Source organism: Rhinoderma darwinii, chromosome 1, assembly GCF_050947455.1.
Source record: "Rhinoderma darwinii isolate aRhiDar2 chromosome 1, aRhiDar2.hap1, whole genome shotgun sequence".
Classification (NCBI taxonomy): Eukaryota; Metazoa; Chordata; class Amphibia; order Anura; family Rhinodermatidae; genus Rhinoderma; species Rhinoderma darwinii.
Window position 1 is genome coordinate 551,730,598 of NC_134687.1, and position 12,531 is coordinate 551,743,128.

General features: G+C 41.1%; 1 protein-coding gene across 1 annotated transcript in view; it reads left to right on the forward strand.

The window, feature by feature from the left end:
• The window catches only part of BDP1 (BDP1 general transcription factor IIIB subunit), a 121,061-nt gene that overhangs the window by 31,881 nt on the left and 76,649 nt on the right, over positions 1–12,531 (forward strand). The window contains exons 9-11 of the mRNA XM_075847521.1: positions 6,471–6,602; positions 8,025–8,267; positions 12,169–12,324. Coding sequence (XP_075703636.1) covers positions 6,471–6,602; positions 8,025–8,267; positions 12,169–12,324 — 531 coding nt within the window. The remainder of the gene's footprint in view (positions 1–6,470; positions 6,603–8,024; positions 8,268–12,168; positions 12,325–12,531) is intronic.

A 12,531-nucleotide genomic window follows, 5' to 3' on the forward strand; every position in this document is an offset into this window, starting at 1 on the left:
ATATATATTATACACACACACACACACACACACACCTGGAACCATCTAGTACTCTCCAAAACTTCAAAGTACAACAAATTTAGATTTCCCATTCGAAAAGCAGTATCGCAGGACTAGTTAAAGTAGGGCTAGAAAACACATAATATATATATGTGTATATATATATATATGTGTGTGTGTGTGTGTGTGTTTTCTAGTCCTACAATACTGCTTTTCATTGGATACTTGTCGCAATTCGCTGCTACCTTGTTACTGATCCTTTCCCCTGGCTCCCTCTTTTCCCCTTCCCTCCCACCATTAATACTCATGGGCGCAACTTCTAGCCATGTGTTGACTTTTGACATACTTGTAGGTGCTGGACTCTCAGGGATTCCCTTCACGTTGCCCATCTGTCCTTTCCTTCCCTTCCCTTCCTTCTTATCCCTTACTTCCCCAAGGTAGCGGTGATTGGCCTTCTGTTTCGTATTATAGATGTTTCTGTCCGTATGGTATTGCTTTCTTGAAACGACTGGAGTTTGAATCTTTGGATCTATATAGCTCCTCTCTGTTCCTAGTATTGAGTTTACTTTTGTATGTGGTTAATGGCTCCCATATTTTAATTGCAATATGCTCTGTTTCCTATCTCACGGCAGTGGAGCCCTTTCTTGTGCAGTTCAAGGGACACGCTATAAGCTGCTTGGTTTGTTTGTTTGGTACTCTTATTCCTTTTACTATTGGATTACAGTTCTTATTCCCTACTTCCCTTAGTTTCTGGCTGCAGAGCCTTGGTTTACAAATGTTTGTACCTCCGTCGCATGCCATGCTGTAGGGGTCGGAAGATTTTGACTATTACTTTCATGTTGTGCTCGCTGTATGGGCCCCCCCCCCCCCCCATGGTTTTCCTAGTCCCCATAACTTTAGGTCCTTTTCTCCACAGTTTTTCCACCTCTGAGGAGCCGGCCTTTGGGCCTCTTGTGGGTTTTTCTTTTTTTTTCTTTTTCCTAACAGGTATGCCGCGTCGTGTAGAGACAGATCTGCTGATAGGTTCGCTGAATGTCAAGGGATTACATAGCCCTGGAAAGCGTTCCATCCTTCTGAACCTGTTAAAAAGTAGACATTCGCATGTTGCGTTTCTCCAGGAAACTCGACTATGTGAACAAAAACCATTCAAATTGTCCAATTAATGGTTTTCTCATGCTTATCATAATTTCTCTCCTGACCCGAAATCCAGGGGGACGAGTATCCTCATCTCCCGTTCCCTTCCTTGTGAATTTCTAGACTCTCGCAGTGATGGCATGGGGTGAATGCTCCTACTTAAGGCTTCTGTTGCCTCCCAGGTATACACTTTCGCCTCTTTATACATACCCAATGTGGGTCAGGGCACGGCTCTTATTACCTTTTTGGAAGCCCTTGAGGAGTTTGGGGAGGGTACCATTGTCCTGGGCGGAGACTTTAATGTTGCGTTGGAACCTACTGTGGATGTCTCTACCGGGTTGTCGTCGTTTTCGCTTTCCCAACTTCGACGTATCAAACGGTCTTTTCACGACCACCATTTCATTGATACTTGCCGTCTTTTACACCGCTCGGATAGAGATTTTTCCTTTCATTCTTCAGCTCATGATACTTGTTCCAGACTTGACCTATTTTTCATCAAACATCATTCTCTCCATTCCCTCCAATCTTCCATTGATGCTATCACTTTCTCTGACCATGCACTCGTCACACTAGTCCTTTCTTTGCATTCCCCGCTCCCTTTTCAGTCCCAATGGAAATTGAATCCCTCCCTTCTCAGTGACTCGCTTGTCTCATCTGATATCCTTCGTTCCATTGAGGAGTATTTTACACTCCACGCCACTGAGGATGTTAACCAACGCATTATTTGGGAAGCCCATAAATGTGTCATCCGTGGTTCGTTTATCAAACACGGGGCTTGGTTGAAGAAGGAACGTTCTTCAGCAATCACTGATCTACTTTTGGAGATTGCGACCCTGGAGACCTCTTATAAGCGTTCCCACGATCCCGGATGTAAGGTAGTCCTCCTCCAGAAGCGGGAAGACCTTTGAACCCTTCTGATGTCCAAGGCCAAAGCTACCTTATCCATTGTAAACGTCATTTTTATGAGTACGGAAACAAATGTAGTAAATCGCTTGCCAGAGTATTCAACAAACACATACTTATATACCTTCTATAACGCCCCCTTATCGCCCTCCCGTCCATTTACAATTAGACATTGCTTCTACATTTCGCGACTTTTACGCTTCTTTGTATAACACTGGCTCCACCAATGCGGCCACGCTCGCTAGAAGCTTCCGTTCAAACATTAAAGCCTACATTGCAGACTCTGGCTTTCCTTCCTTATCGTAAGACAATCTCACTGCTTTGGAAACTACGATTGCCTTGCAGGAGATGTCTTATGCTCTTAAACATTCTCAGTTGGGCAAAGCTGCCTGTCCTGATGGATTTACGCCATTATACTACAAAAGATTTTTTGATGCTTTGAGTCCACATTTTTTAACTTCCTTTAATTATTTTTCCACCTCGGCACCCCTCCCCTCTGATGCACATAGCAGTGATTCCTAAGCCCGGGAAGGATCCCTCACAACGCGCAAGTTACAGACCGATTTCTCTTCTTAACGCAGATATAAAGCTCTTTGCAAAGATTCTTTCTGTGCGTTTGGCACCGTTGCTTGGGGATATCGTTCACACGGATCAGGCTGGATTTATGTTGGGTAGTGAGGCACTTGACAACACGACGAAGGCCATTAACCTTATCCACAAGGCTAAGGTATCTAATATACCACTCATGCTCTTGTCCACTGATGCTGAAAAAGCATTTGACAGAGTCAATTGGACGTACATGGAAGAAACCCTTCTACAGCTTGACCTTAAATCCCACATTATGAGCTGGATAATGTCCTTGTACTCTTGCCCCTCTGCTAGAGTCCGTGTGAACGGTATCCTCTCAGATGGGTTTACTATTCACAATGGGACCAGACACGGATGTCCTTTTGTCCCCTTTAATTTTCATTCTTACCCTGGAGCCTTTTCTTCGTCATGTTCGCGCAAACCCTGACATTAAGGGGTTGCAGACAGGTGCTACGGTGGATAAGGTTGCAGCGTATGTGGATGATTTTTTTTTTTTGACCAACCCATCCATTTCCCTCCCAAACCTCATGCGGGAATTCCAAATATTTTCTAATTTGTCTCATTTCAAAATAAACTTCGCTAAATCGGAAGCAATGAACATCTCCCTCCCCTCCTCTCTCTTACTCACCTTGGAGCACTCCTTTAGCTTTAAATGGAACTCGGTAGCCGTCAAATATCTTAGGGTTCACATCACAGCTGACTTGAAAGAACTATTCAGCATAAATATCCCTCCCCTCCTTGCCGACATAAAGTTGGATTGCGCGAGATGGACGAAGGGTACCTTCAATTGGATGGGATGATGCACTATATTCAAAATGAATATCCTTCCTAGAATCTTGTATCTGTTACAGGCTCTTCCTATAGCTATCCCACTATCGTTTTTCAAGGTGGTCAATTCCCTACAAATATCATTAGTTTGGAATGGTAGATGATCTAGTCTCACACGCACACTTTTGTGTAGATCTAAAGAGTCTAGAGGGGGTCTAGCTCTCATTATATTGCGTCGTACCTTGCGCGGATAGTTGACTGGTGTAGACACGCTCTCTTCAAACCGTGGGTGAGTTTGGAGCAAAATTTCTCTATAGTTCCCCTTGCTCTTATCCCATGGCTTGACCGTGCCCAACTAAAACCCCTTCGCCAACACCCGACTATTGGCCCTACTCTGTTATGCTGCTCCCTTTCATCGGTGAGGTCATCTTTCCTCCGAGTTCACTCCTCAATGTACCCCATTTTGAGGAACCCCTCTTTCTCTTCAGGTTTGACAGACCCAGTCTTTCGATCTTTGTTCACCTCAGGCAAGTTCAGAGCAGCTCACTTCCTGATTGGTGCAGATTGGCTCTCTATTTCTGATCTGTCTCAGCTACCCGACCTACAGCCCTTGGGTCATTGGAGATCTCTTCAACTTCGCCACTTTTTGTTCCTCCATTTCGTCTCCCTCTTTATATCAAATTGATAGGACTCCTTTGGAAGATATATGTGTTGGGTCTGGTCTGCTTCGACACACGGTGTCAACAATCTACACCCTACTTTAAAATCCCCCTGATCTCCCTCCCCCTGACTACCTCACATTGGGAGATTGATTTGAATATCTCCCTCTCGCATACACAACGAACACGCATCCTCATCATAAGACCTCGATCAGCTCTTGATATCCGGAAGCCAGTTTCAAACTATTGTCTCGTTGGTACAGGGTTCCGGTTTGTCTGCACCGCCTCTCTCCTATGACCTCTCCCCTTTGTTGGAGATGTGGGTTGGAGAATGGTACCCTCCACACCTTTTGGTCCTGCTCTCTTCTAGTTTCGTTTTGGGACTGAGTTAAGAGGGTGATCTGCGAGGTCACAGATACAGGCATTCCTATGGATGCAGCTTTCTTTCTCCTCCATCACTGCAACATTCCTGTTGATATATACAAACGCTCATTGCTTCACTTTTTAGTGATGGCAGCACGTCATTGCATTCCATTAAATTGGAAAAATTCCTCTCCTCCTGCTTTGTCCCTCCTGGGTTTCTAAGGTTAACGACATCATGCACATCATTGTCTTCTCCTCCACTCTTATTTTTGTCTTGTTTCTATTGATTTTTGCTCCATTTGGTATTTGTCTACGGAAATTCTTATCACTTGCCTACGTGAGTTTGATCCTCTGAATAGTATACTTTCGACTGTATATTGTTTTTATATTCTTTGTTTTTGTTTTTTGTATACGGTGCATCCATTTTTCTTTGAAAACTGGACCTTTTAGGTCTTGAAAATAAAGAATTACAAAAAAAAAGATAGAATTCTCAACCCTTTCCTCAGTTTTTTTTTTTTCTGTCTAGTTCGTTCTGCAGACCTGCTTAAGTCTGCTACCTGGGCTATGGTGCACACCTTCACAAAATTTTACCAGAATACATTCTTTGGCTTCCTCTGATGCCAGTCTAGGTTGGTTGCAAGGTGCTGCAGGCAGCTGTGTGTTATGAGGGCTAATTTTTTATTTTCCAGACTGCTTTGGGATGTCCCGTGGTGCTGTGTCACCAATGATCTTAACAATAAAATTGGATATTTGTACTCCTCGCAAAATCCCCCTTTTCGTTTAATTCATTAGTAGACACAAAACCCGCCGTCATTTGTTTTGTTTTTTTTCAGGCCCCCAGGGCCTATTGTTCTTGCTGGTTGTCTAGATTTTCTCCCCGGAACGTGGACCTGTTTGTTTTTTGTCTTCTGCTGTTTCTGTACAGACTGATTCAGCTAGTGTCTGTGGGGAGTGTATGGCCTGCCCGGGCAGTGCCAAGACTTTTCCTACATAGTGTCAGCCTCTTAGTGGCAATGGCCTACACCTATAATCGTCCCCCAATAACGTCAACAAGAAAGGGATTTTACGGTGAGCACAAAAATCTAATTTTTCTGGGCATGTGTTTTGACAAAGCCCAGGTCAGGTTTCTCCTTTCACAAGACCAGCTACATTCTCTGCATCAGTTTTTGATTTTGCACCCATAGGGACAGCTTTTGAACGTCTCAAGTTCATCAGGGTTTTTGCACAGTTGTTTAAGGTTCAACTCCATGTCAGATTTTTGTGTTAAGCGTACAGAAATTTATTTTTATGTTCTTAAATAGCGCATTTTATAAACATAGTGCTTGGTAATTTGTTTGGCGTCTCTTCAGAAGTTGTGCATACTTTAGCACAATGGCTTTATCAGTTCTTAAGCAGTGTGTAGAGTGACCTGTTGCTCAAAGTAGTTACTATGGTGCCGGTTGTTGGACAACAACAAGAACTTATTTAGGTGTTGCTTAAAACAATGGCTGGTAACTTAACGGCTAAGGACACTGGGGCAATATATTTTTATTTTACTACATGCATTTTTGGCAAAAAGTAATCAATGTAATCGTTTTTTTAATTTAAAGTTCTGAACTGTTTGCGTTCTTCAGCCTGCATGTATTCCAATTACATTACAGGCTGCAGAATGCCGTTCACTGTGAAATCTGATGGGCTAAATGACTGGCTTGGTCGCAAAGTGCTCCTTTGATCTCTTGAATGCTGATCTAAGCTGAAGTATGATCAAATCAAAGCATCCAGGAGATCAGAAGCCACTGGAGCTCGAATCGGATTGCACAATGAATGACATTCTGCAGCTTGATGTTCATAGGAATACATGCAGGCTGCAGAACGAATACGGTTTAGAATTTTTTTTATTTTTTTAATCAGATTACAAAAACCTATTAGCCAAATATACATGCAATAAAATATTGTCCCCAAAGGTGTCCATGGCCTTTATGGAAGTTCTAATTTATAATTGTATTGGTAAATTTATATTGCTCTGTGATATTTTGAGTGTGCCTCCCCGACTAAAACACTTTAACTGTTTATCAGGGGAGAAGAAAGATTTTGATTTTGAATTTTTTGCTCAGCTTCTTGAGAACGCTCTTGAAGCAGGAAAGAAAAAGAAAACAAGAAATAAACGGCCACGTAAGACAACTACGAAATCTCGTAAGAAAAAAAAAGGTAATGGCTTTAATCTTTGCATTTACAAAATGTTTGCAGTTGCCAAACACATTGGGGGGAATTTATTAAGCACTCTGTGGCAGTTATGTGACGTAGAAATGTCGCAAGCCATTCTTGCCACTTTTCAGCCCGGTATTTACCATAGTTCACGGCAGAAACTGGTGTAAATTATAGCGGAAATCTACTTCATTAAGCAGCGCGCGGACAGCCGAAGTTGCAATAAATTTAATAAGAGGCGTTCACTTTTTAATATGTTTGGCGCATCATCCTTCAGCTTGTTTCTTCTTAAGACTGGCGTATAAAAAAATGCCAGTCTTAATAAATTCTCTCTCCGCCCCCCCCTAGTAGTTTTGGTGGATCTGTAAAAATTCTTACGTCTGTGAGGTCTTTCATACACTTTCCAATGCCTAGTCTTTGGGAGAAAAAAAATAACACATTTGGATATGTCCTTGCAGATTATATTGTTTTCCTCCTATGAGAAGCATTACCCATCCCTTACATAAAAAATTAACATACAAGCTTGGCTGTACATGATAATTGAAAGGATACCTGAATTTAAATAAAATAGATTTTGAATTTTCAATTTTCCCAGCGTGCCCTTAAATTAAATGTGTGAATAAAGTTTTTGAAAACTCCATCATTTACTTGCATTGTAGTGTAGAATTTGCAACAATTCAACCATTTGTAAATTTACCATTAGTCTGCCGCTGTTGGGTAGGCTTGAAGGCGTTGTCTGGTTTCAGCAAATTTGAATGTTATTTTTTGTATAATTTAAAAGTCTAAGAATTTTCCAATATGTTCTGCTTAATTCCTCACAATTCTCAAGATCTCTGCTTGTTTTTATTCTGTAAGAAAGTTCATTGTTTACATCCAGTGGATAAAATTCTGTCCATGATCATGTGATGGACACACCGGTACTAGGATCGATACAAGACACAGCTCTGATACACATACTGTAACGAGTCATGCAGCTGTGTCCATCACACATCACAAAGCTCCTAAATACAGTGCCAAGCCTATACCCATGAAATACCATACAATCTATTGCCCCATATATACAGCTCAGCCTAATATAACAATATAATCATCATTGCCAAAGGTGAATTAGAAATCACATTGACAAACCAACAACAAGGAAAACAAATGCAGATCACAAAGGCCAGTTAGAAACCTTAACAATGGCAAGTTACATGCGGGATGATTAAACCACTACTTCTAGTGAGGCTGGAAGTTTAGTTCTTCAAACCAGAAGGAACCCTTAGTACAAAGCATCCTTTACTGCTCAAAGAGGTATTCGAAGTAGAATTGGCACGTTTTATGAGCGGTTATTGTCATTGTCTATATAGATGTTTCTAGATGTTTGGTATTGAACGGTTTCGCTTAAAGTTGACTTAACACAAGTATGTCATTCATGTTACTCAGAGAAATCTGCAGAACAAAGTCTTTGTGATGATGAATCGGTCATATCAGAAGAGGAAGGAGCTAGAACAGCTGAGAAGGAGAACAAGAGGTCTCTAGATGTTGACGAATGCTCAGGAGTGGCCGATCCTGCCAAAAAGAAGAGGGCCCGGAGGAAAAAAGAGAACGCGAGGGAGGCAGAAGGGGAAAATCACGAGTCGCAGGATGATGATTTATCACAGATGCCAAAAAAGAAGTCTAGAAAAAGTGAGACCTGTAAATGTATTGCTGTGGAATATGAGAGAATTGGTTAGTTGTACATGCAATATGCATGCCTGTGTTTGAACATTATCCCCTTCAGGACTGAGCCTGTTTTGGGCTTCAGGACGAAGCCGATTTTTCAAATCTGACATGTGTCACTTTATGTGGTAATAACTCCGGAATGCTTTTACCTATCCAAGTGATTCTGAGATTGTTTTCTCGTGACACATTGTACTTTATGTTAGTGAAAAAATTTGGTTGATAAATTCAATATTTATTTGTAAAAAACACCAAGATTTGGAGAAAATTTGCAAAAATTAGCATTTTTCTAAATTTAAATATATCTGCTTGTAAAACAGATAGTAATAGCACGCAAAATAATTACTAGTTAACATTTCCCATATGTCTGCTTTAGTTTGGCATCGTTTTTTGAACATTCTTTTATTTTTCTAGGACGTTACAAGACTTAGAACTTTAGCAGCGATTTCTCAGATTTTTACAAGGACCAGTTCAGTTCTGAAGTGGCTTTGAGTGCCTTGTATATCAAAGTCCCCATAAATCTCCCCATTTTGAAAACTGCACCCCTCAAAGTATTCAAAACAGCATTCAGAAAGTGTATTAACCCTCTAGGCGTTTCACAGGAATTAAAGCAAAGTAGAGGTGAAAGTTACAAATGTCTTTTTTTTTTTTACAAAATTCATTTGTAATACATTTTTTTCTATACCGCAGAAGGTTTTACCCGAGAAATGTAACTTATTATTTATTGCCCAGATTCTGCAGTTTTTAGAAATACCCCACATGTGGCCCTAGTGCGGTCATTGACTGAAACACAGGCCTCAGAAGCAAAGGAGCACCTAGTGGATTTTGGGATTTTTTTTAAGCATATATTTTAGGTACCATGTCAGGTTTGAAGAGGTCTTGTGGGGCCAAAACAATAAAGACCCCCAAAAGTGACCTCATTTTGGAAGCTACACCCCTCAGGGAATTTATCTAGGGGTATAGTTAGAATTTTGAACCCACAGTTTTTTTTGCTAAATTTATTTGAATTAGTTTGTGAAGATGAAAATCTACTTTTTTTCTGAAAAAACGTAGAAATGTTTAATTTTTTCAAGGAATAAAAGAGAAAAAACACCCCAACATATGTAAAGCAATTTCTCCTGATTATAACAATACCCCATATGTGGTAATAAACTGCTGTTTGGACCCACAGCAGGACTCAGAAGGGAAGGAGCATTTTTTTCAATTTCACAAAGGATAAAGGGGGAAAAAGCTGGCCAACATTTGTAAAGCAATTTCTCCCAAGTACGGCAATATCCCACGTGTGGGCATAAATGGTTTTTCATTAGAAAGTAATTAACCCTTTCTGGACTGATCCATTTTTTTTCTTTTTTAGTTTTTTCCTCCTCGTGTTCCAAGAGTCACAACTTTTTTATTTTTCAGTCAATAGAGCGGTGTGAGGGCTTATTTATTGAGGGACGAGCGTTCGTTTTTATTGGTACCATTTTTTGGTACATACAACTTTTTGAACACTTTTTATTACATTTTTAGGTAGAGCCAAGGTGACCAAAAAAACTGCGATTTTGCCATTTTAAATGCTTTATATTTCACGTGAGACGCACCATACATCACCCCCCACACTAAGACATGCTATGTTGTGGTGCGCGAAGGGGTTAATGCGCAGCGCATGGTGCGGAGTGAAAATTAAAATTTTCCACTCATATGCCATTTTAGTGCACTATATGTTATGCCCTGTTTGTGCCACTGAAGACAAATACCTCATAAAATATTAACCGGGTTCTCCCTGGTATGGCGATACCATATCTATGGACGTAAACTGGTGTTTAGGCACGCTGCAGGGCTCAGAAGGGAGGGACGCCGTTTGGCTTTTGGGGCGCAGATGTAGCTTGGTAGTTGTTCTGTTTTGGGGTTTTACTGGTGTTTCAGTTTATAATGTGGGGGCATATGTTATCTGTGCGGGGTACATCAGGGTACATGTTATCTGTGCGGAATACATCAGGGTACATGTTATCTGTGCGGGGTACATCAGGGTATAATAAGAGGGTATAATAATGTAGTAAATAAATAATAATCCGCAGATGTGTGGCCGGTGTCGCACTGACAAATGGCGCCCGATCTTATCTGCTTTTGGACACTCTGCACATTTTGCATCGCCATATTCTGGGAGCCAGAACGGTTTTATTTTTTCTCCACCGGAGCGGTGTGAGGGTTTATTCTTTGCGGGACAATCTGTAGTTTTCATTGGTACCATTTTGGGGTACGAGAAATTTTTTTGATCACGTTTTATTCCATTTTTTGGCAAGCAAGGTGACCAAAAACCATCAATTCTGACAATGTTTTTTTTATTCGTTTTTTTATGGCCGTCACCCTGGGCTATAAATGACCATTATACTTTATTCTGCGGGTCGATACGATTACAGCGATACAAGATGTATATATTTTTTTTATGTTTTGCAGCGTTTGCGCAATAAAATCACTTATTTATAAAATAAATTATTTTTTGTGTCACCATATTCTGAGAGCCATAACGTTTTTATTTTTCAGTCAAAAAAGCGGTGTAAGGGCTTGTTTTTTGCGGGACGGAATGTAGTTTGTATTGGTACCATTTTGGCGTACATGAGACTTATTCATCACTTTTTATTGTATATTTTGGGAGGGGTGGTAACCAAAAAATTGTGATTCGGGCACTGTTTTTCGTTTATTTTTTTCGCGGTGTTCACCGTGCGGGAAAATTAATATTATAGTTTTATAGTTGGGGTCGTTACGAACGCGGTGATACCAAATATGTGTACTTTTTTTAACGTGTTCATTTTTTTTCCTATAATAAAAGACTTATTATAGGAATAAAAGCATTCTTTGCTTGTGTCACTTCTAACTTTTATTTTTACACTTTTTAAAAACATTTTTATTTATTTGTTAACTTTTTTTTTACTTGTCCCACTAGGGGACACTTAGACTTGCAGCTCTGATCGCTGCTAGAACACATTACACTACACACGTAGTGTAATGTACTCCAACTGTCATTGTGACGTGACTGTCACACTGACAGGAAGCAGAGGAGGAATGGCCGGAGGCTGATCCTCCGAGGCTTCCGTACATGGCAACCTGGAGGTCATTGTCTGGCCCCTGGTTGCCATGATAAGGATCGCCAGCCCCCACAAATACATGTGGGGGGCTGCCGATCCGCTGTAAACCTCTTCGATGTGGTGATCGCAATCGACCACCGCATTGAAGGCGTTAATTGCCGATTTCAGCGGCGACAGGCCGCTGATCGGCAACGGGGAGAGCAGGGCTGACACCCTGCACAGTTAACCGCCGCTGCGGTGTAGCGCCACGCGACGTTTAACTGTTAAAGCGCGGACGTAACTGCACGCCCAGGTGCGCGAAGTTACTGCTCACCTGGACGTGCATTTACGCCAAGGTGCGGGAAGGGGTTAAAGAGATCTATAAAGAGTTTATTTTTTTCCATATTACTATGGCTTCTTAGTAATGTCTTGTGCAGGGCCTATTTATCAGACCTGTGCTCAAACCCATAGTGCCCCCTTATCTATATCTATACATTGCTTGTCCTTTTTGTAGTAATTCCCACAATTTATAAGAAAGAAGTAAGAGTAAATAATATGTTCCGGTAACTCCGAACAAAGCGGCAAAATAAAGGAAGGAAGAAAAAACCTAGTCTTCTACTGCCCTTTTGAGGAACATTTCAGTATCCAGAGACTGCGACGGACATCCTTGTCCACATTTATTAAATGCATTTTTCTTCTAGTAGACTAGACATGCCGGAGAGTAGCTGAACGGGATATAGAACTCTATAACGTGCCTTGTTTCTGTGCATCCATCAATACTGTTATGTGCAGTCTGAATGGACTTGCTCATTATGTCTATGCAGGTAAGACTGCTGAACGGGATGCAGACAACAGGCTTGAGCCTCAGTCTGTAGAGAGTGATGGAAGTCTTAAAGACACCCCACCTGAGAAGAAGACGAGGGTGCAGAAAAATCAACCGATTTACAAAGAATCTGAAATGGAAGATGATGAAAATGATGGTAAACATGCATTGCAGTTACCAATACACGTTAGTTTGTTTTAATGATGGATGGTTGGGTTGGGTTGGGTTTGGTTGGTAGGTTGGGTTTCTTGTAGGCTTCACCTATTTTCATTTGAAATAAGATGCACTCAGATATGTTAATGGGGTATTGTGTTAAACGGACTAAAGTCCTTCATCTTTATTGCAGAAGCTTTTCCTTATGTGA